The sequence below is a fragment of the Thamnophis elegans genome, chromosome Z, assembly GCF_009769535.1.
Source record: "Thamnophis elegans isolate rThaEle1 chromosome Z, rThaEle1.pri, whole genome shotgun sequence".
Lineage (NCBI taxonomy): Eukaryota > Metazoa > Chordata > Lepidosauria > Squamata > Colubridae > Thamnophis > Thamnophis elegans.
The window spans coordinates 25,933,045-25,960,406 of NC_045558.1; the positions used below are offsets into that span (position 1 = coordinate 25,933,045).

The window sequence follows — 27,362 nt, forward strand, 5'->3', positions numbered from 1 at the left end:
AACATGTCTGTCTCTGCACTTAGCAATTCTAATTACATCTGAAGTAGAGAGAGAGAGAGCGCGCATTATACACACACGTAGGTAGCTTTCTTACTTTAATTCAAAATACACACCGCAAGACTGGCATAAAACATACAGGTTGCTTCTGTAGTAAAAAAAAACATTTATGCAAGTGTTTTAAATTGTTCCATTTTATGAATAATATTCAAGCATAATGTTATAAATATATTTATAAAATACAAACAGCTACTAAACAGCATGGCTGAAAATGTAAAGCAAGGAATGGGAAGCCCCAGCTCCAGAGTTACAGCACATTGTGACGAAATCATACAGGGCTGAAAATCATCTGAAATCATTTCAGTCACAAAGACCGAGAAGCAAACAGTATCTGAAAGCTTTTTTGTTTGAAACCAATAAAGGTTACTGTCAAAAGGAGACAATACTGTTTGACCAGATGGGGGAAATAGTCTGGTAAGGGTATGGCACCTTCTTTTAGGTTGTATCAAAGTCAGATGACTTATGGCCCTCAAGGCCCTTCTTGTATAACTTTCATCATTTCTTTAAAGAGGATAGACTGGCTGTGGCTAACCAGGTTGACAACACTGACCCATTTATCGTGCCATGTTAAACTGACCTCGTATAAAACATCCACTTAGTTAATGAAATAATCTTTTATCTTTAAAATATGTTTTACTTAATTAAAGACATCAAAATTGATGCAATAGGTATTTATAGATGTAAGTAAGACTGAGAAAAATATTTTTTTTAAAAAAAATCTAATTAAATCAGATTTAAAATGTCTGAAATGGTATAGGTCTGAGTACAGGGTTGGACTAGAATATCCCAAAAGTCTCTTACAACTCTATTATTATAATGTTCTGTTCTAATATTCAGATAAAAAAACCCTGGGAGTACTGAACTGTGTTCTTAAACTCTATTGGTGTCGACGCAGTTAAAAAAAAATGCTTACTTTCTCCTGTAATTCTTTCTGGATGATTCCAGTCAAAAATGGTTTCTCCTAACTGTAACTTAGTTGTCATCCCAGGGTTATAGGTTTGTGATATATTTATTTATTTGTTAAACTTATTTGCCATCTATCTATATTGCAGAAAAAAAAATCTTAATGCTTGTGTATTCTACCCTCTCTGCTCGGTTTATTAAGTTTACTTAATAATGTTGTGCGTAATATAAATTTTCACATTGCCACATTACAAGATTGGATCATATTCAGTATGACTTAGCAAGCACGCTATGGTTTGAAAGTATTTGAGAACTAGTTGTAAATATTTTATTCTAGTAAAGCTGTCTGATGTATCTATACGTTGCTTTTAATTGCTTTTTCAGTAGAATTTCAACATAATATAGTAAAACAGATATTTTCTTCTCTATGCTACAATGTCATCAATTACATTTGCATTAAATATACTATGTAGCTGATCCTGATAGTTTAGAAAAAAACTATTTTTGATGGCTCCTATTTCTGTAGCAACAAGGAAACAGAAAGTTCTTTGGAAGTAGTTAAGACCTATGCTTCTTGTAGAGTACAGGATATATTTCTTTTCCGAGAAAAATATTTAACAATAACATGGTAAAAAAGGATGTCTAACACAAGATATCAACAATCTTAAAATTAAACATATCTCCCTGTCTCAATATTATAAGCTATGAACTTTGAACTATCAACTTCCTCTCTGTAGGTTGAAAAACAATGAGAGGAAGTGAAAAAGCAATTTAGTAGTATTGTGTTAACTATAACACTTTGCTTGGCATAAAACCAAGCTGTTTTGCATATAAACAATAAGTTAACTTTAAACAATGAAAAACAATATTCTGATGAATTTTGCATCCAGAATATTTTTGTTGTCTTCTTTTACTATTTATCTGGTATTCATCTATACCCCGATATAGTACACTAATCTCATAAGCTTGCATGTAGGAATATATAGGCATGCATAAAGATTTCAGGCTAAAGATAGTAAACAGCAAGTGTATATGTGTTTTGTACCCCTACTGCACTCTCTTAAGAAGCAAGTTCCCCAGTTTTCAAATCAGTACCCCCCCATTGAATCCTAGTTATGAAAGTTAAAAACTGGAAGAACTACAAACACAATTCAGACAACTATAATTTCACAAGCAGCAATCTGCTTGTGAAACTATATCCATTTCTGAAACAGTCAAAAGTCTCCATCTTAACATAAGGAAACAATGTCAAGTTAAAAGGTATTGTAATTTATTTAATGCTTTTTATTAGGACTTATTTTAACTTGCATTAGGAATTCTTATTATGAACTTTAAGGCAACAGCTACATACCATCACCTGTGCTGAAAAAACAAATTGCCTGACTTCCCAGGGTGCTATAGTAAGAGTGTGTGTGTGTGTGTGTGTGTGTGTGTGTATGTATGTATGTATATATGTATGTATGTATGTATACACACACACACACACATACATATACACATACACACATAGATTCACACACACACAGATACACATACATGGATGGATGGATAGATAGATGGATATATAAATAAGGGAAAATGTAATAGATTCATAAACTTAAAAGGAAATAACGATGTTTAACATTAGTATTTAAATCTACATGAAATTGTTGTTCTTATTGTTATTGTTATTTATGCACCAAATACCGGGCAAAAGGAATTTTATAAGAAACTTCATAAAAAGATTCTAGAAATAAAATATGAAATAATATGGGAGATTTCAATACAATTGTTAATACTGAATTGGACTGTAAAAGTAGTAAAATATATAAGAAAACTAGAAGGACCCTACCAGGAACTTCTATTAAAATGATAGAATAATGAACTATTCTGGACATCTGGAGAGAAATGAATCCTGGAAAAAAACAATATACATTTTATTCTAATATGCACACATCTTAGTTTAGCAACTGCTTCCTGTTGGGGCCCTAAGGAGCCTAAATGGGCAGGTGAGGAGTGGCGAGTAGAGGCTGGCAAGGCACCCCTTGACGTGAGTAAAATTGAGTTGGCCACGCCCACCCAGTAACCTTGCCATGCCCACCCAGCTGGTCATTAGGCAGATCATATTAGTGGTCTGCGGGATTTAAAATTATGAATTTAGTGGCATCTGAGATCCAAAAGATTTGTGATCCCACATCTACTCCAAATGGATTACAATTTGCAATAACAACAAAAAGTCTATCCAGGAGACATGATAATAAATTGGAGCAAGTTAAGTATGGCACATCAGAAACTGTTTCTCATTTAAACTGAAAACAGAAAAACCCAAGAGAACAAAATAAAAATATTTCCTTCTCTTGTTGACAAGGAAATCAAACTTTGCTATCTACTGTCCTTTGGAAAACTGAAACTGATGTCCAGTTTTTAAGAAAATATATTTCCTTGTGATGCAAAGCCAAGATCTCTCACTGGGAAAAATAATATCTGATTTGGATCTCTACTCTGAAATGAGGTGGGTCGTTCTTTTCTCAGGGGATCAGTTTTGCACATAAATAAGGTTTTAAAAGAGGAAGAATCTCTTCACCAAGAAACTTATTACTATCTGGGGTCATCTCCTGTCTCCTAGGCAGTAGGGAACAATGCTTTGTAGTTCCAGAGTTGGCTAAGATTCAAAAATTCAACTAGGCCAAGAGTAGGCATATTTGGAAGACTATACCTCAATCTTTTTTTAAAAGTAGGAGATGAGAAGAAATATTTGTTATTATTTCTCTTTTAAAGTATTTTTTATTAAACCTTTTACAAAACAAAACATAAAAAAACAAATTCAACATCCATTCTTCCCATTCCTAAGACATCAGTATATCCCATTTTGTTTATCATACATACTTGAGAAGAAAGTTTTAATATAGTTTTGTATTCTGGGTTTATGAAGTGGATTTGAAAATAACTTTCCCCCTCTCTCCTTTATACATAAAGCTTGAGTAATTTTTAAAGTTGGTCAAGTATTATTGAAAGTGAATTTTAATGTATGTACATTAAGAGGAAGTTTAAAAAGAGTTAAGTTAAAAAAAAGATGTCTTAGAATTTATTGATTTTAGAAATATTTTAAAGAAAAGTGTAATACTTTAAAATTTAGAAAAAGTATTTTTTTTTCTTTAGGGCTAAAAATGTGAAACAGTATAATGAATTTTACTAATATGAATTATGATAGTCTATAAATATAAATGAGTAAACAGAAATATATATTTTCTACAGCAAGGAAAAGCAGAGATTGTCAAATTGATTCTTTTACCCAAAGAAGATAATATATTTAATTTTGTTTCTATTTGGAAATTGCTTCCAGACTGTGTACTTGTAATGGGGGGAAAAGTGAAATTTTGACTTTGTTTTTCTTGATTATTTTGTTGTTATAGAAATGAATAATATATACTTTTATATAAAAGTAAAAAGTTGAGATTGTAATGTTATTATCTTCTACTGTGCAAAAAAGAGTTGGAAGTCAACACCTTTTTTTCCTTTTTCCTTTCCTACCCCACATTTTCTTTTTCCCCCTTTCCTTCCCCTAGTTTGCCATTACTTTTTATTTTCTTTAGTATCTTATATTTTGTTAAAAATGAATACAAATTTGATTAAAAAATAGGAAAAGCAATAGTGGAATTATATTGCAAAATGCTTTTCCTTGTTTTGGGAGACCTTTTCATCTGAAATTACGGAGTAACTGAATTGGAAGGGACCTTGGAGGTTTTCTAGTCTAACCCCTGCTCAGGCAGAAACCCCTATACCATTTCAGACAAATGGTTACCCAATCTCTTCTTAAAAACTTCCAGTGTTGGAGCATTGTTCCACTGATTAATTGTTCTGTCAGGAAATTTCTCCTTAGTTCTAGATTGCTTCTCTCCTTAATTAATTTTCATCCATTGCTTCTTGTTTTGCCTTCAGGTACTTTGGAGAATAGGTTCACCCCCTCTTCTTTGTGACAGCCCTTAGATATTGGAACACTGCTATCATATGTCCACTAATCTTTCTTTTCATTAAATTAGATACAGCCAATTCCAACAACCGTTCTTTATATGTTTTAATCTCCAGACTTCTAATCATCTTTGTTGCTCTTCTGTGTACTCTTTCTAGAGTCTCAACATCCTTTTTATAATATGAAGACCAAAACTGGATGGTCTTACCAATGCATTATAAAAAGGTATTAACAATTTACACTATCTTGAGTCTATCCCTTTGCTAATGCAGCCTAAGACTGCATTGGTTTTTTTGGCAGTTGTAGTACACTGGTGGCTCATAATTAAGTAATTGTACACTAGGATTCTAAGATTCCTCTCACAGTTACTACTATTGATCCAGGTACCACTGATACTATACCTGTGCATCCATTCATCCAATTTAAATCCTACCTTTCCTTTAGGAGCTCCATGTAATTTTGGTAGTGTTCCTTCTGCTTTTCTTCCTACTGCAACAATCTGTGAGATATGTTAGACTGAGAGAGAATGGCTACCAAAAGTCACCCAGTGAGCTTTTGTGGATGGATTAGAACCTGAGTCCTGATGTCAATCTAGCACCTTAACCACCCCCTTTTCTATTTTATGTTGGCATAAAATTTCTCAGGATGAAAAACAAAGAGCAAATCTGGAATGATCCATTGTTTCAATAGCTTGCATGTGGTCCAAAATAAACAGAGAAAACCTTTTTCAACAGGAAGAGGAAATAGAGTTGGGTGTGTGTGTGTGTAATCAACATTTGTTACATGTAAGAAGTTATTTAAGCTTCTGAACTTCCACTAAATTTTGGGAAAACCTTCAAGCTACTTCCCTTCTCTAATCAACATCACCAGCTAATTGATAGATGATTGCATTAGGATTTGTTCAATATGTGTATATGCTGTATTGTTAATGCATCTCTTTGTTTATTATCATTTATTATCTAAGTATAAACAATTATTGCTGAATGCATATTATCTGAGGAATAAATGTAATATGTCTCCAGGGAAATATTAGGCTGCTAATTTTATCAATTATGTAAAAGGTGCTACTCCTTTATTTTACTATGATAGCATCTCAAGGCATTTAAGTTTGTTGGTAATGCATCATGCTTGCTGGAAACAATATGGCATATAAATAGATTGATAATGATGCAGTAAAACAATGGCTATGATTTAATTCTGCACCTCTATGGCCATAGAAGAAATAATAATTGCTTTCAGTAATAAAGATATCAGGTCTCTTCCTAGCAGGGAATCCCAGCAAAACACACTATATAGACCACCAACATAAATAGAAATGAAATAAATGAGTAATTTAAGGATATATCAGATGTAGTAGGTTTTTTCTATATAGTATGAATGGATTAAGGAAAAGTTCTATTTGCAAACAGAATTGGTATTTTCTAAAGGCACCATAATTTGAAAGTGATTACTATTATTAGTTTTTAGTTTTGAAACACTATTATATTATTTAGGATCTCAATAATACATCCTGGGATGTTGTTGTTGTTGTTATATATTTTATTCATTAAACATGAAACTCAGTCAATTGAACATTCGAAAATGCATCATAAATACCATTGATTGGTTGATATGGGTTGCTGCCAGTGTCCTTAGGTGTCAACCAAGTACTTTCCTAAAATATACGATGTTCTGAGTAGTGCAGCTTTTTGCAGTTCTACTGGTGTTATTGCAGGATGCTGCAATTTGTTGATGTATCTTATAAAATTCTTGGACATGGTACCAAGTGCCCCGATGACAATGGGTGTTACTGTTACATGTTTCATCCATAATTGGGTAGTTTCGATGGCCAGGTTGTGGTATTTTGTGATTTTTTTGCAGTTCTTTTTATTTGACAGTGGCATCTCCTGGTACTGCTATGTCAATACATTGTACATTTCAGCCCTTTATAACCATGATATCTGACATGTTGTGTTGCAAATGACGAACTGTCTGTATTTGAAAGTTCCATAAGAAAGTTCCTTCTCATGTTCGGTAACTTTTTCAACTTCATGCTCCCATGACTTTTTGGATATAGGTAAGTTGTATTTTTTACATAATGACCAGTGGATTAATTTTGCAACATGGTTGTGCTAGCTTTGTAATCAGTTTGTAGAATTTTCCTGCATTTACATATTAAATATGAAACAGTTTCAACTTTGTTGTTGCAAAGTCAGTGGATTGTCAGTGGATTGTCAGTGGATTTTTGTGTCTTCACTTTCATGGCATTAATTTGTAGTGCTTGTTCTTGAGCGGTGAGTATTAAACCTTCTGTTTCTTTCTTGATGGTTCTCATCTTAAGCCATGTCCATGTCAAGTTATCATCATATTTTCCTTCAATGTATTTCAAGTGCTGTCCAAGCAAAGCTTTGGTTTTCCATCTATTTAATTTGTCATCCAGATGTATTTCCTTATGTTCTGCCTTTGTTTCTATTGTTTTTATACTGTTCTCCGTTTTCACAGCCTGTAGCAATTTTTCTGTGCTTTGGTTCACATAATCATTCAAACTTCGTTTTTCTTCTTCTACAGTTTGATGGATTTGCAGTAGCCCCCTGCCCCTATTTTTCATGGCACGTACAACCTGTCGATGTCACTTCATGGATGTTAAGCTATATACATATTCAAAAGTTTGCGTGTTTTCCGGTGAAAGTTTTCCAGTTCAGCCAAAGTCCACAATGATTCCAGCTGAGTAGTGTATTACTGGAGCTACCAATGTATTAATGGCTTTAATTATGTTTTCCGCATTCAGCTTTGATTTTAATATTTTGTGGATCCTCCTGATGAATTCCTTTTGCGTTGACTCTTTGACTTTTCCATTGAATATGTTATCTGCTTCCAATATGTCTAGGTATTTGTAACATCCTTTGCTAATGCTTTCACTATGCTTCCATTTCTCAGTTCTATTCCTTCTATTTTTTCCATTTTTCCTCACTACATGGATAATGTAGCACATTTTTCAAGTCCAAAGTTCATTTCAATAACACTGCTGAACAGTTGAACTGTGCTGAGTATTGATTTAAGTTCAGTGGGGCTTCTCGCATACATTTTTAAATCATCCATGTATAGTAGATGGTTTATCTTGCCATTTTGGCTTGAGATTTGGCATCCCAGTTTTGTGTTTTGTAGGATTATTGCCAGTGGAATTACTGTGATGTCGAACAGTAGTGGTGAAAGTGAGTCCCCCTGGAAGATACCTTGTCTGATGTTGACTTCACCAATGTTCTCCCCATTTGCTGTTAAAACTGTTTTCTATTTTTTGCATATTTGCTTTAAAAAATGTAAAGATATTTTTGCTGATTCCAAAGTTTTCCAGACAGCAGTTAATCCAGCTGTGGAGCGATAAGGCAAATGCCTTCTTGTAATCAATCCACGCCATATTTAAACTTGTTTTTCTTCGTTTTGCATTTTTAGTACCATTTTGTCTATGAGCAGCTGATCTTTTGTTCCTCTTGAATTATTATTATTCGCAACAACAGAATTGTTGCGGTCACAGCGGCCAGTTGTTTCGCTGGATTTGGCATTGATTACTAGTCGGGCCCCACCCAGGGGCCTAGGATGTCATAACGTATTTTTATAATATTCGTGCAGATCCGTGCGGCTTTTTGTATTTGACTGATGGTGATTTTATCAATTTTTAACTGTTTTAACTGTGATTCCAGTGCTTTTGGAATAGCACCCAGTGTGCCAATTACCACTGGAATTACCACTGCTGGTTTGTGCCATAATGGTGGAATTTCAATTTTTAAGTCCTGGTATTTTGCTATTTTTTCATGTTTCTTCTCGTTGACCCTGCTATCACCTGGTATTGCGATGTCTATGATTGTAACTTTATTTTTCTCAACCAGTGTGATGTCTGGTGTATTATGCGCTAGTATTTTGTCCATTTGTATATAAAATTCCCACAAGATCTTGACCATCTGATGTTTGGTGACTTTTTCAGGCTTATGTTAAAACCATTTGTTGTTGTTTTCATATTATAATTTTTGCACAAATTCCAATGGATCATTTGTGCTACTTAATTGTGCCACAATTTATAATCAGTCTGCACAATTTTTTTACAGCATGTAAAGCATGAGTATGTGATCAACAGTTTCTTCAACTTCTTTGCAAAGTCTGCATTTGGCATCATCAGAGAATTTTTCCATTTGGGCCTTAATGGCATTTGTGCAGATAGCTTGTTCTTGTGCAGCCAGGATTAGTGACTCTGTTTCTTTCTTTAATGTTCTTGTTGTTAACCATAACCAAGTTTGTTCACTGTCCACTTTATCTTTTATTTTTCCCAGAAATTGGCCATGCAATGCTTTGTTCTGCCAACTCTCCATTCTTGATTTTATCACATCTTTTCTGTATACTTGTTTCGTCTGTTGGACCTTCAGTAGATTTTTGTTCCTTACTTCAATTAATAGATGTTCTTGACTTTCTTTTAAATAATAAGCCAGTGCATGTTTTTCTTCTTCAACTATTTGCTTCACTTGTAATAATCCTTTGCCACCTGATTTTCGGGGCAGGCATAGTCTATCAGTGTCACCACGTGGATGTAAACTGTAGTGTATTGTCATTAGTTTCTTGGTTTTTCGGTCCAAAATGTCCAAATCAGCTTGAGTCCAGTTAACTATACCAGCTGTGTATCTTATAACTGGTATTGCCCATGTATTTATGCTCTTGATTGTATTTCCACCATTCAATTTAGATTTCAAAATTTTCCTAACACTGTTGGTGTACTCTCCCCTGACAATAGTTTTTACTTCTCCATGTTTGATGCTATCCAACTGCAGAATGCCTAAGTATTTGTAGGCTTCATTTTCGTTGCATTTAATTAGTTGGCAGTTGGGCATTTCAATTCCCTCACATGTAGTGATTTTGTCCCTTTTTATGGATACAGTGGTGCATTTTTCCATGGCAAACTGCATTGAAATATCGGTGCTGAATACTCGGACTGTATTTGTCAATGTTTGGATTTCTAGGTGGCGCAGTGGTTAAATGCAGCACTGCAGGCTACTGCTAGATCAGCAGTTCAGCGGTTCAAATCTCACCGGCTCAGGGTTGACTCAGCCTTCCATCCTTCCGAGGTGGGTAAAATGAGGACCCAGATTGTTGGGGGCAATATGCTGACTCTCTGTAAACCGCTTAGAGAGGACCGAAAGCCCTATGAAGCGGTATATAAGTCTACTGCTATTGCTACTGCTATTGCTATTTCTGACTTTCCATAGAGTTTCAAATCATCCATATATAATAAATGTGAAATTTTTTCAGCTTCTTTGGCTGTTTGGTAGCCTAATTTCATTTTTTTTTTAAGATTACTGATAGTGGGTTCATTGCGATGATGAAGAGAAGAAGTGAAAGTGAATCACCCTGGAAAATTCCTCGCTTGATATTAACCATTCTGTAGTTCTCATTCCCTACCACCAACTCAGTTCTCCATTGTTTCATCACCTTTTCAGTAAAGGATGTAATATTTTTGCTAATGCCAGTTGTTTCTAAGCATTTTATGATCCAACTATGTGGCAATGAGTCAAATGTCTTTTTGTAATCAATCCAGACCATATTCAAGTTCATTTTCTGTTCTTACAATTTTCTAATATCATTTTATCAATTAGGAGCTGATCTTTTGTGCTCCTGCTCCTTCTTTTGTTGCCTTTTTGCTCTACTGGCAGGATGTTGTTTGTTTTCAAATAATCCATAATGTTATCTGCAATAATGCCTGTGAGTAATTTGAAGGTTGTTGGCAAGCATGCTATTGGTCTGTAGTTTTCAGGTATTGTTCCTTTAGTTGCATCCTTCTGAATCAAGTATGTTTTTCCAGTTGTCAACCATTCATCAATTTGACCATTTTGTAAAATTTCATTCAGTTGCCTGGCCAATATTGCATGTAAACTGGTCGGATATTTGAGCCAGAAACCATGTAATTGGTCATTTCCAGATGATGTCCAATTCTTTACTTTTTTTGCTCGATTTTTGACCATCTCAGTTGTTATTTCTAATACTTGCATTATTATACAATTGTATCACAGCGGCCAGTTGTTTCGCCGGATTTGGCATTGGTCACTAGTCGGGCCCCACCCAGGGGCCTAGGACGTCGTAACGTATTTTCGTAATATGCGTGCAGATCCAAGCAGTGTGGCTTTTTGCATTTGACTGATGGTGATTTTGTCAATTTTTAACTGTTTTAAATGTAATTCCAGTGCTTTTGGAATAGCACCCAGTGTGCCACTTACCACTGGAATTACCACTGCTGGTTTGTGCCATAATCGTTGAATTTTGATTTTTAAATCCTGGTATTTCATGATTTTTTCATGTTCCTTCTTGTCAACCCTGCTATCACCTGGTATTGCGATGTCTATGATTGTCTGCTTCTTCTACGATGTCTGGTGTATGTGCCAGTATTTTGTCCGTTTGTATACGGAAATCCCACAAGATCTTGACCATCTGATTTTCGGTGACTTTTTCAGGCTGATGTTCCCACCAGTTTGTTGCTATATTAATATTATAATTTTTGCACAGATTCCAATGGATCATTTGTGCTACTGAATTGTGCCGCAATTTATAATCAGTCTGCGTGATTTTTTTACTGCAGCTAAGTATGTGATCAACAGTTTCATCAGTTTCTTTTCAAAGTCTGCATTTGACATCATCAGAGGATTTTTCGATTTTGGCCTTAATGGTATTTGTGCGGATAGCTTGTTCTTGCGCAGCCAGGATTAATGACTCTGTTTCTTTCTTTAATGTACCTGTTGTTAACCATAACCAAGTTTGTTCACTGTCCACCCTATCTTTGATTTTTTCCAAAGATAAAGTGGACAGTGAACAAACCTGGCCATGGTTATTATTATACAATTGTATCACAGCGGCCAGTTGTTTCGCCGGATTTGGCATTGGTTACTAGTCGGGCCCCACCCAGGGGCCTAGGACGTCGTAACGTATTTTCGTAATATGCGTGCAGATCCAAGCAGTGCGGCTTTTTGCATTTGACTGATGATGATTTTGTCAATTTTTAACTGTTTTAAATATAATTCCAGTGCTTTTGGAATAGCACCCAGTGTGCCAATTACCACTGGAATTACCACTGCTGGTTTGTGCCATAATCGTTGAATTTCGATTTTTAAATCCTGGTATTTCACGATTTTTTTCATATTCACAGTTGAAGAATAAAACATGCACTGGTTGATTATTTAAAAGAAAGTCAAGAACATCTATTAATCGAAGTAAAGAACAAAAATCTACTGAAGGCCCAACAGACGAAACAAGAATACAGAAAAGATGTGATAAAATCAGGAATGGAGAGTTGGCAGAAAAAAACACTGCATGGCCAATTTCTGGAAAAAATAAAAGATAAAGTGGACAGTGAACAAACTTAGTTATGGTTAACAACAGGTACATTAAAGAAAGAAACAGAGTCACTAATCCTGGCTGCGCAAGAACAAGCTATCCGCACAAATACCATTAAGGCCAAAATCGAAAAATCCTCTGATGATGCCAAATGCAGACTTTGAAAAGAAACTGATGAAACTGTTGATCACATACTTAGCTGCAGTAAAAAAATCGCGCAGACTGATTATAAATTGCGGCACAATTCAGTAGCACAAATGATCCATTGGAATTTGTGCAAAAATTATAATATTAAAACAGCAACAAACTGGTGGGAACATCAGCCTGAAAAAGTCACCGAAAATCAGATGGTCAAGATCTTGTGGGATTTCCGTATACAAACGGACAAAATACTGGCACATAATACACCAGACATCACATTGGTTGAGAAAAATAAGGTCACAATCATAGACATCGCAATACCAGGTGATAGCAGGGTTGCTGAGAAGGAACATGAAAAAATCGCAAAATACCAGGACTTAAAAATTGAAATTCAACGACTATGGCACAAACCAACAGTGGTAATTCCAGTGGTAATTGGCACACTGCGTGCTATTCCAAAAGCACTGGAATAACATTTAAAACAGTTAAAAATTGACAAAATCACCACCAGTCAAATGCAAAAAGCCGCACTGCTTAGATCTGCACGCATATTACAAAAATACGTTACGACGTCCTAGGCCCCTGGGTGGGGCCCGACTAGTAACCAATGCCAAATCCGGCAAAACAACTGGCCACTGTGATACAATTGTATAATAATAATAATAATAACAATAACAATAACAATAACAATAATAATAATAATAATAATAATAACTCCGCCGTTGCCGGTCCCAAGCCCGGATGAGAAAGGAGGAAGGTTGGGATCAGGTTGGCATCTGGTCCCGTAAAAAACCCCCCGCCAACCCATACAATATGGTGAAAAAAACAAATAAGAATTCCATACCGCATCGGTCGTCGCGCGGGTTAACAAGGGCCGCGGCGGATGTTGGGGTCCCTGGACATCCGTCGACAAGTGGGCTACAAGTGGACCAGCCAACAAAACGACAAAAATATAGTGCAGATGAAAACCGTGCCATAATGGCCTGTTACTACAACTCAGAGCCAGAAAAAAGAGGCTATTTAAAGCGAATGTATGAATTATGGAAACAACAATATCCAGATTCAAATGTTAGTGAACAACGACTAGCAGATCAAAGGCGATTTATTATACGGAATAAAGTGTTTAGTGAAGTTGAACATGAGGAGATTCAGGCAAACTGCAGAACCCAAAAAACAATATCACAAGCGGAAATAACTGATATTCAAGACACAACTAAAGACACTATGGTAGAACTCCCAGAGGAAGCTCTCGGGGAGGAAATAACATCGCCACCACTAGAACCAGTTATCATTGAACCAACTGATGAACTAACTCAAAAACAAAAAGAATTGAAGGATAAGATCATGGAGCATTTTCTACTTAATGAGGAAAGGCAACGTTTACCATCACTAAAAACTGTGCCTAAGAAAATTTTGGCCCCTATCATGAAGATGGTTAATGCAGTGTTTTCAACAATTGAACCGGGATCCATCTTGGAAACAAACCAGTTAATGTACAGCGCAGCTGTAATAGTCACTAATGAACTAGGCATTAAAATTAAAGTACCTAGTCACACAACAGAAAAAGCATCAAAGCCAAAGTGGAAAATCCGTTTAGAACAAAAAATCAAAAAATTAAGGGCAGATGCTAGTAACTTAAAGAACATGCATGAGCAACGGCTTGAAAACAACAAAATCATAGATCGGCTAATCAGGAGATATAGATTGGATACAAGAAACATCAATGAAGCTGTAGAGATTGTAAAACAGCAGATAACAGCAACAGCTAGAAAAATTGAAAGATATGAGGCACGAATCATCCAATATAAACAAAATCAGCAATTTCGATCAGACCAACGGTGTTTTTATCAAAGTCTTAATGTGAATGGTGACACCAAAAGTGAAAAACCAGAAAAGCAGGCCACAGTTGAATTCTGGAAAGAATTGTGGGAAAATGCAAAGGACTACAACAAGGAAGCAAAGTGGATACATGACTTTGAGAAAAGCATTGGCAACAAACAAATGCAAGTATTAGAAATAACAACTGAGATGATCAAAAATCGAGTTAAAAAGGTAAAGAATTGGACATCACCTGGAAAGGACCAATTACATGGTTTCTGGCTCAAATATCTGACCAGTTTACATGCAATATTGGCCAGGCAACTGAATGAAATTTTACAAAAGGGCCAAATTGATGAATGGTTGACAACTGGAAAAACATACTTGATTCAGAAAGATCCAACTAAAGGAACAACACCTGAAAACTATAGACCAATAACATGCTTGCCAACAACCTTCAAATTACTCACAGGCATTATTGCAGATAACATGATGGATTATTTGGAAACAAACAACATCTTGCCAGTAGAGCAAAAAGGCAACAAAAGAAGGAGCAGGGGCACAAAAGATCAGCTTCTAATTGATAAAATGATATTAGAAAATTGTAAGAACAGAAAAACGAACTTGAATATGGTCTGGATTGATTACAAAAAGGCATTTGACTCACTGCCACATAGTTGGATCATAAAATGCTTAGAAACAACTGGCATTAGCAAAAATATTACATCCTTTACTGAAAAGGCAATGAAACAATGGAGAACTGAGTTGGCAGTAGGGAATGAGAGCTACGGAATGGTTAATATCAAGCGAGGAATTTTCCAGGGTGATTCACTTTCACCTCTTCTCTTCATCATCGCAATGATCCCACTATCAGTAATCTTTAAAAAAATGAAATTAGGCTACCAAACAGCCAAAAAAGCTGAAAAAATTTCGCATTTACTATATATGGATGATTTGAAACTCTATGGAAAGTCAGAAATAGAAATCCAATCATTGACAAATACAGTCCGAGTATTCAGCACCGATATTTCAATGCAGTTTGGCATGGAAAAATGCGCCACTGTATCCATAAAAAGGGGGAAAATCACTGCATCTGAGGGAATTGAAATGCCCAATGGCCAACTAATTAAATGCAAAGAAAATGAAGCCTACAAATACTTAGGCATTCTGCAGTTGGATAACATCAAGCATGGAGAAGTAAAAACTATTGTCAGGCGAGAGTACACCAACAGAGTTAGGAAAATTTTGAAATCTAAATTGAATGGTGGAAATACAATCAAGGCCATAAATACCTGGGCAATACCAGTTATAAGATACACAGCTGGCATAGTTAACTGGACACAAGCTGATTTGGACCTTTTGGACCGAAAAACCAGGAAACTAATGACAATGCACTACAGTTTACATCCACGTGGTGATACTGATAGACTATATCTGCCCCGAAAATCAGGTGGCAGAGGATTATTACAAGTGAAGCAAACAGTTGAAGAGGAAAAACATGCACTGGCTGATTATTTAAAAGAAAGTCAAGAACATCTATTAATCGAAGTAAAGAACAAAAATCTACTGAAGGCCCAACAGACAAAACAAGAATACAGAAAAGATGTGATAAAATCAAGAATGGAGAGTTGGCAGAACAAAGCACTGCATGGTCAATTTCTGGAAAAAATAAAAGATAAAGTGGACAGTGAACAAACTTGGTTATGGTTAAAAACAGGTACATTAAAGAAAGAAACAGAGTCACTAATCCTGGCTGCGCAAGAACAAGCTATCCGCACAAATGCCATTAAGGCCAAAATCGAAAAATCCTCTGATGATGCCAAATGCAGACTTTGCAAAGAAGCTGATGAAACTGTTGATCACATACTCAGCTGCTGTAAAAAAATCGCGCAGACTGATTATAAATTGCGGCACAATTCAGTAGCACAAATGATCCATTGGAATTTGTGCAAAAATTATAATATTAAAACAGCAACAAACTGGTGGGAACATCAGCCTGAAAAAGTCACCGAAAATCAGATGGTCAAGATCTTGTGGGATTTCCGTATACAAACCGACAAAATACTGGCGCATAATACACCAGACATCACACTGGTTGAGAAAAATAAGGTCACAATCATAGACATCGCAATACCAGGTGATAGCAGGGTCGCCGAGAAGGAACATGAAAAAATCGCAAGATACCAGGACTTAAAAATCGAAATTCAACGACTATGGCACAAACCAGCAGTGGTAATTCCAGTGGTAATTGGCACACTGGGTGCTATTCCAAAAGCACTGGAATTACATTTAAAACAGTTAAAAATTGACAAAATCACCATCAGTCAAATGCAAAAAGCCGCACTGCTTGGATCTGCACGCATATTACGAAAATACGTTACGACGTCCTAGGCCCCTGGGTGGGGCCCGACTAGTAACCAATGCCAAATCCGGCGAAACAACTGGCCGCTGTGATACAATTGTATAATAATAATAATAATAATAATAATCGTCATCATCATCATCATCATCATCATCACAGTCAGCCAAATGTTCAGAATGGGTTTGGCATTTTTGTCTACCAAACAAGTCCTTACCAAGGACCTAGGTTAGGCAAATCTGGATGTTTGATGATATTACAGTTTGAAGGATGGAAGCATTTCCAAGTAAAGCTATCTTCTGCAATTGATAGATGGTGAGTTTGTCATTGCCAATGGTATTCAAATGATGCTCCAATTGTTTTGGGATTGCACCCAAGGTACCTATTACTATTCATACTACCCCTGCTTGCCTTTGCCACAGTCATTCTATTTCTCTTTGTAGGTCTTTGTATTTTGTTATCTTCTCCAGTTCTTTCTCTTCTGTTATGCTGTCTTCAGGCATTGCCACATCCACTAGCCAGACTTTTTTATCTTTCTTATCGACAATTGTTAAGCCTAAGGTGTCATGTGGCAGGTGCCTGTCTGTTTGAATTCTAAAGTCCCAGAGCAATTTAACTTCTTTATTTTCTATGACTTTCTCTATTTTATGGTCCCACAAGTCTTTACCAAGGTCTGGGACAGGCAGATCTAGATCAGGGATATTAAACTCAATTTCATTGAGAGCCGCATCAAGCTTGTGTTTGACCTCAGGAGGCTGGGTAAGCGTGGCTGGGGTAGGCATGACCAGTGTAAGAGGCATCTATGGAGGCCTGGTGGGCTTGAGGGGGATCCACTGTCTCCAGTGGACCAAGGCAAGACCGGGGAGAAGCCAAACCCTTGTCCTCCAGAGGAGCCTTGCTGTCTCAGGCCACGTAGAGGACCCTCAGATGGTGGTGCAGGCTGTCCAGAGCCCTAGGCAACAAAGAGGAAGTACCCAGCCCAGCCCTCGAGCTCCCAGGGCACTGCAACCCCACAGCACAGCGCCACCTCTCCAATGGTGTGCCCGGCTGCACTTACCTCTTAGTGTTGCTGCTGATCTCGCTCTCTTTGGGTGTGTGTGAGGGAAAAGTGGGTGGGTCAGAAGGAGGCCCACTTCCTTTCCATGCAAGGATAACTGTCTTTATAACCAAAGCATCCTCAGCAATAGGATGGGAGACCACCAAGAAAGGCCAGGAAGAGATAAGGGAATGGTGAAAGGACAGCAGGGCTTCTGATGGCCAAGTGCTAAAGTAGGACTTCCCTCATTATAATATATCTTCCTTCCTTCCTTCCTTCCTTCCTTCCTTCCTTCCTTCCTTCCTTCCTCCCTTTCTTCCTTCTTTCCTTTTCCTTTTTCCTTTCTCCTTCATTCTCCTTTTTTCTTCCTTTCCCACTTTCCTTCTTTTTCCTTGCTTGCTCTCTTCCCCTCTTCCCTTCTTTTTCTTTCCCTTTTATCTTTCCCTTTCTCCTTTTCTATCCTTTTTGTATGCTCAAATGCAAAAGGGGGAAAATTTCTTGATGCCTCCTTGCCTTGTGATCAAATGCCACCTTTGCTAGTAGTTTTGCCAGCACTCTGCCAGCGAAAACAGAGTTTGAGGAGTGGTGGTGCACAGAGCCCTCACAAGCTCCATTTTTGGCCATGACGGCCTCCTCTAACCAACTGCCAATGAAAACAGAGCGGGGAGGGGGGCTCTGTGGCCATCATAAGCTCTGTTTTAGGCTGCAACAACCTTCTACAGCCCTGTGCCAGCGAAAACAGAGCTTGGGGGACTAGATGCGGCCCTCCTGAGTTCCGATTTCTCTGACAGAGGCACCTTGGGCTGGACATTTCACTGTTTCCAGGGAGGCTCCATGGGCCAGATCTAAGTACCCTGCAGGTTGAATCTGGCTTGTGGGCCTTGAGTTTGACACCCTTGATCTAGATGTTTGACAATGTTACATATATCCTCGCAGGATAGAAGCTGTTCCAAGTAAAGTCGTCTTCTGCAATTGACTAATGGCAAATTTGTCAATTGTTCAAGTGGTGCTCTAGTTGTTTTGAGATTGCATTCAAGGCTGCTCTTTTTGTTGTTATTGTTGTTATCATCTTCATAAAAATGAATATTTCAATAGATTACTGAGATTTTTTTTTAAATAGTTTGCTTGGCGCTGGAGAAGGCTTCTGTATATTCCTTGGACAGCAAAGATAACTAACAATCAAGTTCTGGGGTGCATGATACCAAATATGTCACTGGAAGGTAAAATTGCTTTCTCCAGTGAATTCCCCTGCATGACATGACCAAAAGAAATGAGACTTAAAACTACATCTCGCTTATCTTGGTTATGTTATGCAGGGAAATTCACTGGAAAAAGCAATTATGTTGGAAAGAGTTAATGGTAAAAAGGAAATCAGACTACCAAAGAAAATGGACCCTGGACACCATCAAAACTGACATTAGCGAGAGTATATAACAACTCAAAGGATTAGTGCAACATTGGAAGATATGGAAAGATTTGGCCCATAAAATTGCCAAGAATGAATAATAATATCATTATTCTATTTTGATTTTTTTGTACTTGATGACTTAATACTAATAGTAAAAAAGATTAAATAAGATGTGTCAAATGCCATTTGAATTTATGGTTTTAAATAAAGAAAATAAGGATAAACCTATTATGAAATGTTTAACATGTTTATTCCATAGGAAACAGATGTTGAAATACTATACAGGAAGTTCTTCATTCGGCCTGCCAAATTAATTCCATTTACAGTTGCACTTAGCTGTTATTAATACACTTATACCTGGCTACTTTGACTTAATATTTAACTAATATGTATGTTTGTGTGGGGGGGGAGGGGAATTCAAAGAAACATTTACTAATGTTATATATCATGATATAGTTATGGAACACAACATAGAAAGGGTAAAAAAATAAGTATCTTCCTGCAGGAAGGTATGGTATGTGTAGCTCTTTTTTCTCACTCTCCTCTCATAGAAGTAAAAATCTATAACAGTCTTGACTCATAAATACAAACCAAAATAAATAAATTCTGGATTAATGGAAGCTATGGTCTGAAATTACACCTGTAACTTAAATCTCTTGGCAAGCAAAAATTATATTGACATTTAAATATATTAGAAAAATGTCAATTTGGTATCTACTTGTGCTTCATGCCAGGCACCCCACTAAATCTTATAAAACTTATACCAAATAATAGAATAAAATGGGGAAATTCCCATACTCAAATTGTTCTTGAACTAATACAAGAGCTCATGCCTAATCTACTAAAAATACATTTCTGCTAGAGCCTATAAATAAAATGGCTTACATGGTGGGAATCAGAAATAAGTTTTCTTACCAAATTTTTGGTCAAACCTCCAAGCTGGCACGTGAGTATGATGTTTCAAGTTGTTGGTTGCAGGTAGAGGCACTGTTACATAGATGGGCCCATTCACTGGAACTGGAGTCCCATCACTTCTGAGTAAATGAACACTAACTGCAGTGACAGGAGTAAGATCATACCTAGTGTTATTTCCTGTAAAAAAATGAATAGTGTTACAAAATGCACAACATCTAAAATTAAAGTAATCAAATACAGATATTCATTACTTAAATATTTGTAATAATTATTTCTCCATTACCAGAAGATGATACATCTAGAACATGTTTTGCAACTTCAAATTGTATTATACAGTTCCAATCTCTGTATGTATATTCAGACAGATAGTTGATTCATTGTATAGCAGAGATATAAGGACCAGTAAAACTGCCATGGAAAAGACCCATATTTAAGTAAAACACACAAAACAAAGCAGAAGCACAATTTTGTCATAGTTGATGTAAAAATGTAATTGTGTGAGGCAGAGATGAACCACGTCTGGCTCTACAGCACCCATTTTGTAGCCTCCAGAACAAAGTCACAACATTCTGCTAGAATTATTTGAAAAAAATGCCAATTTTTAAAAAACCTTTATCCTGTGTTTTCAATAAAATAAGAAGCAAAAGGCTGCATAAAGCTTCTGAAAGTTTAGTGTTTTCATTTCACACCCAAAGCATTGGGCATGTCTACCTCAAGAATATTGTCTTATTCCCCACCACTCCAAGGTAATGGAGAAGAGGAAGAGGATACACTTACAAAGCATATATTAATATAGGATTCCCCCCCCAAAAATTCTTAACATAAATAACCCCTAGAAATTAGGCGTCATCGTTCAGGACTATATAACCACCTTGGACCGGTGGGCACATCTGTAATATTGAAAACATATTATGGGAAGCATTACAAAATAACTCCCACTCTCATTTTGATCGGTCATGAAATGTTCATGTTATTCCCCCCCCCTTCTACCTTTCCCTCTCCTTTGGAGAGGATGGGAAGCAAAATTATTTTCAAGAAAAGTACCACATTGCAGCATTTACTAATTTTATTTTTCAAGACTGCCAGTATGCCATTTCTAGGTTCCAATAATATTAAAAATTAAAATACTATAGGTTGGTGCTTTGCTATATATACTAATTTCCCATGTATTTGCTTTTAATTAAAAGGATTGATCTAAAAACAAAACAAAACTGAAAGATCAAATAACCCGAGGAGTCTCTACAGAAGGGATTGGAAGGCACATGGCATTGAGAAGCTGCTTCAGAGCCTTGTTGTGAATAAGTAGGTTACATTATTAAATTGTAATCATCATCTTACCGATATTTTAAAGGAGGAGAGGAGAACACTTTCTGACCATCACAGATTGTGATTTATCTGATTCTAGCTGATTCTAGTGACCAGCTTAACAGAAAGCAGCCCTATATTCCCAAGGGCATTCAAAGTCAAGTTATGACTGGGGGGAAAACTGAAGATAAAATAAAGACTGTGAAGTAAGGAATAGGCACAAACTTGCCAAGAAATGCAATGTAATAAACTCTTGATTTCTGGTGTCCTATGTCTGCCTTGGTCTTCACAGATAGAGCTGATTGGCATTCACATTTGTTGATAAAAATTAGGAGGCTTGATCTCAAAGCATTAGCATACAAAATATTAAACTATTCCTTCCACAGTATTTATTTATGGCACTCACTTAATTCTATTTTTCCATGATTTTTATCATGGTAATGCTCTCCTTTGCTAACAGAGAAAAAGAGATGTCTTTGACTATATAAAGATGGAATTCTAAAAATATTTAAGCCAAATTGTCTCATATAAATTAAAACAAATGCCAAGAATAAAGATTAAACATCTACCAGTTCCATTGCCATCATAGCCTTGCAAATAAGGAAAACTGTCCACTTCCCAGGGTGAACTAGCTGAAGTAAGAAATGCTGTGAGGTCACTATAGCTAGTATTCTCTGGTAGCCTCAGGGCTCTTCTTTGAAAATGGACTTTGGGTTGGATCCGTGCACCTAGCAACAGGCAAAAAAAAATAAAAAATAAAAAATAGAAGCATAAAAAATGGTACTGCTCATGTAGACTTAGCGTATACCAAACCATGACACTTTTATATATTTACTATCAATAGCAATGCTTTGAGATTTTTTTCATACCTTATAATTCTATCAAGATTATTTGAGACTTCCTTTCTACCTTGTATCACTTCGTCCTACTTATTATGGATACGTTTCAAGCATGTTGTTTTATTTAATGTAAGAGACAAAACTTTATTTTCTTCCAAGAGTTTAAATGATGTTAGATACTATTTAAACGATAAGTTTCAATACAATTAACTCCTGAATTCAGATAAGCGACAATGTAAATGGAAGTGGCAAAGCAGAGTATAAAAATAAATTTGACCTGCCCTTTGTTAATTTCCCGTCTGTCCTTTCCCCTCTCATGAGAATGGAATAATAGTTATCCAAGATCTCAATATTTTATCCACTTCCTTTACAAACTTCTCCAACATGAAGCTCTCTATAAATTTGGTCTTCATAACCTATCTAGAGAACATCAGACTGGGGAAGGCTTATCAAGTCCTTAGGGGAATGCTATAAGGGCAAAGAGCTAACTGAAGCATCCCTTAAACTGGATGGAGTTTTTAAGTAAAATTCATACAGTATATGAAAAAAACTATACGATCAGCCTCAAGTTTGAGCTTCTCTGAAAGGTTTTACCTGCATTAAAGTCCTGCTACATTCCTCTGTCAACGAGAACATAACTCCAAAAAATGTGGAATATATGTCTATATTGTTGTTTATTTATACAGTAAGTCCAACATTGATTACTGCTTCTATCTTATAGCAGCATCATTCTTATATGATTTATATCAGCTTTCTCCAAAAAAGATATGCCAGTCTCCAACTCCATCATTCACAGCTAGTGTCCTTCTAGTTAGGGATAATGGACAATATAGTCTGACATAAAGGAAATACATGAAGATGGGGAAGACTGATTATTTTTCACTGAGCTTTCAATCATGTCTGTGTTCAAAACCACTATATGACTTTGGAAGGATTCTAGTCTTGGCAAAATGACAGAGAGAGCCTCATATAGTATTTATCAGTTTAGATCCCATTAGGCATCTGCTTACAAAGCCACAAATTCGTACCACCAACAAAACTCTTTACAAACACAGCAAGACCCCCATCTGCAAACTTTTGCATAACATGCAAATTAAGATTTAGAACAGCTGTTTCTGTATTCCCAAGAGCTTCTTGTTCATTGTAGAGAACAAACTTTTAAAAGAACATTTCCTGATCAGAATTTAACTCCTTATAGCAAATAAGTTGATGCTACTCAGGATTTTTCATTCAGCAAATACTGGCAAATCTTCATAACTACCAAGTGAACCAGGTTATTTTAAAATAATATGGTATGAAATCCAGGTTTTAATACTTGCTCATAAGAAATGGTGTTCTAAAGATTTGTGGTTGTTTGCACTGGAATTCTAATACAATTCGACTCCATATTAACATTTCAATGTATATCATTGTAAACTGGAGGCTAGCACGTGCCCAAATATCCTTTTCATTTTATACAGAAATGAGCACATGCACCTTTGCTCCCTACATTCCTCTAGGATTTATATCAATTTTTCCATCAAATGGTGTTCAAGATATAACAATTAAAATATAAATGCAAAAAATAAGCAATAAAAAATCAAGTGGAAAATAAAAACATGAGAAGAAGACAGGTAGAATACAAAAATCTTCATCACCAAGTGGAATTTTGTACACAAAACTCATGCTAAGAGAAAAATACAAAATCTTTCAATAACCTCATGATGATTTAGAGCGACCTGGGCATTTTATGGCCCTTGGGCTGTCACTCTGGCCCATGTGAGGTCAATTGGAAATTAGAAATCAAATGTAAATAAATATACACCATGCACACACAATACACCTGCATTCCTTTTATTTTGAAGGCAACTATTTGTTTTTCCAATTTGCATATACATGCATGCATGCATGCCTATGCATCTTTACAGCCACATAACTTTGCTCTTCAGTACAGTCCACATTTTTCATGTAGCCCCTTGGGAAAATTAATTGCTCACCTCTCATTTAGAGGATTACATATTGCAACTTATCTCCTGGCAACATTAAGCTATTTGCCATTTGTGAGGCTATGCTGACAATCATTAATGCCTACCTCAAAATATGAATTATTTGATACATGGGTTTTCTATACAGTCAGGTCATAAAACTGTCCTGCAAAAATGTCAGCTTGAAAAGTAACCAATTGCTAATTTAAAACACAGTGATATCAACACATGTTGAAATCATTATAGCAACCTTGTGAAACAAAATGTGAGCACAAACAGTTACTAGCAAAACTAATGCATTTGGCAAATAGGAAGAAATTCCTCTCAAGCCAGTTTCCAGTCCTAAATGGAAAGTAGCAATTTTGCAAATCACTGTGTTTTCTTAATTTGTGGAACCCAGGATTTGGCGGGAATATGTACCCAGTTTCTATAATATACTGTAATTCCTGTTGGACCTGTGAAACCATTCTCTCCTATCAGGAATATATCTAAACATTTCTCCATATGTACAATAAAAATCAAAAGCAGCATATTGCAAAAAATGAAATTACTTTAGATAATTTCTTGCCACCTCCAAATAAAACTACGATTGTCAGCTGCCATTAGTTTGGTATTGGAAAACCTAAATATAATTTTGAACCCATTGGCACAGGCCATTATGTCAAGCTAGGACTGCATTACAAACTTTAAAAGGTCAATGCACATTGTTTAAAGCAATGCTTTGCTGATTGAGAAATTCTGGGAGATGATGTCTACATATCTTAAAAGTTACCAAGTTTGAAAACACTGTTTTAAAGTTTCCAAGCAATTAAGACACATTCACAGATTAATTTGTACAATCACAAAAGAAAATGTGTATAGATGATGGTAGATTATATAAAATGTATGGCAGTCTTCCCTACCATGGACCTTCCAAGCATATCTAGACTAAAACTCCAGTTCCTGTGGCCATGATACAATCAAGGAAAATTATAATCCAGCAAAGTATAGAAAGTAAATCTGAAGCATAGTACTGTGGTGTGAGGAAATATCAAGTGCCTCTGAATAATATATGCTTCCCCCTACATACACCTATTTTTCAGATTTCATTGCCAAGCAAATTTAATGGAGATATTCAGTTAACATGTTTAAGTGATAACTGATTCTTTAAATCTTATAAAGAGTTAATGTAATCAGAAAGTAACAATAGGAACTCCAGCAGATTTTCATTAAAGTATTTCTAAACTTGGGTTCTTTTAGTAGCTACTTATATGACCGCTAATGTAAATAAAGTGTGGAATAGCAGATAACAACTTTTGGGCAGTGGAGGGGGTGGAGCTGCCCTACATGCCCCATACCTGTTTACCTTAGGACAGCCACAACCAAGCCTCCCATTCCCCGACAATTGTTGTGCTGTAGCCTGACTTCTGTGGCTGCTTGCGGCTGAATGCCCCAGGGTTCATTGTGCTGGTGCCGCTTGCAGCAGGCCGCATGGTGCACTACGTCGCTGCGCACATGAGTGCTGGCACTGGTGCAACATGTCACGTGGTGTCCAGCCACAAGCGGCGGCACCAGCACAATACGCAAGCTGCAAGCTGCCACAGAAGAAGTCGAGCAGCAGTGCAACAGGTGTTGGGGCTTGGGAAGCCTGGCTACAGCGGTTGTAAGATAAGTGAATACGGGGCATGTGGGGCATCTCCACTCCTCCATCCTGCCTTAGCTTGATTTTTATGCATGTGCTTCACTTCACATAGTACAACCATATGGTGGGACAGAGTAGATGGGGTAAGGCTTATATTATGCGCACATAAAAATCAAGCTAAGATTATTTTCGGGATAGGTCTTATTTTCAGGGAAACACTTTATGGAAGAAATTGGCCAACCTACATAGGGAACCCAGACTTTACTCAAATACCGATATGAAAGTTTATACACATCAGTGGTAGGTTTCAAATTTTTTTAGAAACTCTTCTGTAGGTGTGGCCTGCTTTGGGGAATGGCTTGCCAGCCATGTGACCAGGTGAGAGTGGCTTGCCAGCCATGTGACTGAGTAGGAGTGGCTTGGAAGTCATGTGACTGGGTAGGCGTGGCCAACTTTAAAATGTGGTGAAACTCACTTAACAACACTCTTGCTTAGTAACCAAAATGTTGGCTCAGAAACTCTGGCATTTGAAGCACGTAAGTCTTAAAGCTGCCAAGTTACAAGACCCTTGCACCCCTAACCCTTTAGAAAAAAAAACCCAGTGGTGTTCAGACTTGACAGCTTTAAGACTTGTGGACTTCAACTCCCAGAATTCCTCCTCCAGTCATGTTGGCTCAGGAATTCTGGCATTTGAAGCATGTAAGTCTTAAAGCTGCCAAGTTACAAGACCCTTGCACCCCTAACCCTTTAGAAAAAAAAACCCAGTGGTGTTCAAACTTGACAGCTTTAAGACTTGTGGACTTCAACTCCCAGAATTCCTCCTCCAGTCATGTTGGCTCAGGAACTCTGGCACTGAAGTGTGCAAGTCTTAAAGTTGTCAGGTTACAAGACCCTTGTATCCCTAACCCTTTAGAAAAAAACCTCCAGGGGCATTCAAACTTGACAGCTTTAAGACTTGTGGACTTCAACTCCCAGAATTCCTCCTCTCGCTCTTCATCTTGATGATGTGCAGAAGGGTGGGGGAGGAACCTGGAACCGGTTCTAAACGGCATTGTAGATTTGTGGAACCTCTTCTATAGAAGAGGTTAGAAGTGGCAGGAACCCACCCCTGATACACATGTAATGTAACTAAGAGTATATCTACTCATAATTATGTCAGACAGGGATGTATATTCTAATTCTAAAACTTTTTAACCTCCATGCCACTGATATTACAGGATTCCTACATCCATCAGACACTGATATGGCAAAGATCCATGATAAATTTAATAATATCCTTTCAAATGCTGATAATACAATTCTAAAGGCATGCTCACAATTAACAGACTGTGAAAGCTATGCTCTTATTTTTATTTTTTTATTATTTTTATAAACATTAATAAACCAAATCTAAAATGATAGTAATTAGTAAAATTAGCATGAAATATACTTTATGTGCAATAGGTAAGCTCCTGTTATTTGCCGCAGTTCTTGCCCACCTAGCAGTTCAAAAACATGCAAATGCAAATTGATAAATAGATATCACTTTGATGGGAAGTTACCAGATTCCATAGGCTTCAGTATACAATCATGCTGGCCACATGACCATGGATGTGTCTTGGAATGACTTTGGCTTCCTTGGCTAAGAAACAGAGATGAGCACCGCCCCCTACTGTAAGATATGACTGGACAAGGGAAAACTTTTCCTAAGTATGAAATATAAC

At 36.6% G+C, this 27,362-nt stretch overlaps 1 protein-coding gene across 2 annotated transcripts in view; it reads right to left on the bottom strand.

Annotated features, from left to right (window-relative positions):
- Positions 1–27,362, bottom strand: part of LOC116523043 (protein FAM171A1-like) — a 112,718-nt gene that overhangs the window by 20,845 nt on the left and 64,511 nt on the right. The window contains exons 4-5 of one of the 2 annotated variants that reach the window (XM_032238202.1): positions 21,805–21,963; positions 19,931–20,107 (exon numbers count right to left, since the gene is read on the bottom strand). In XM_032238202.1, coding sequence (XP_032094093.1) covers positions 19,931–20,107; positions 21,805–21,963 — 336 coding nt within the window. The remainder of the gene's footprint in view (positions 1–19,930; positions 20,108–21,804; positions 21,964–27,362) is intronic. The other variant, XM_032238203.1, reaches the window with a different exon arrangement.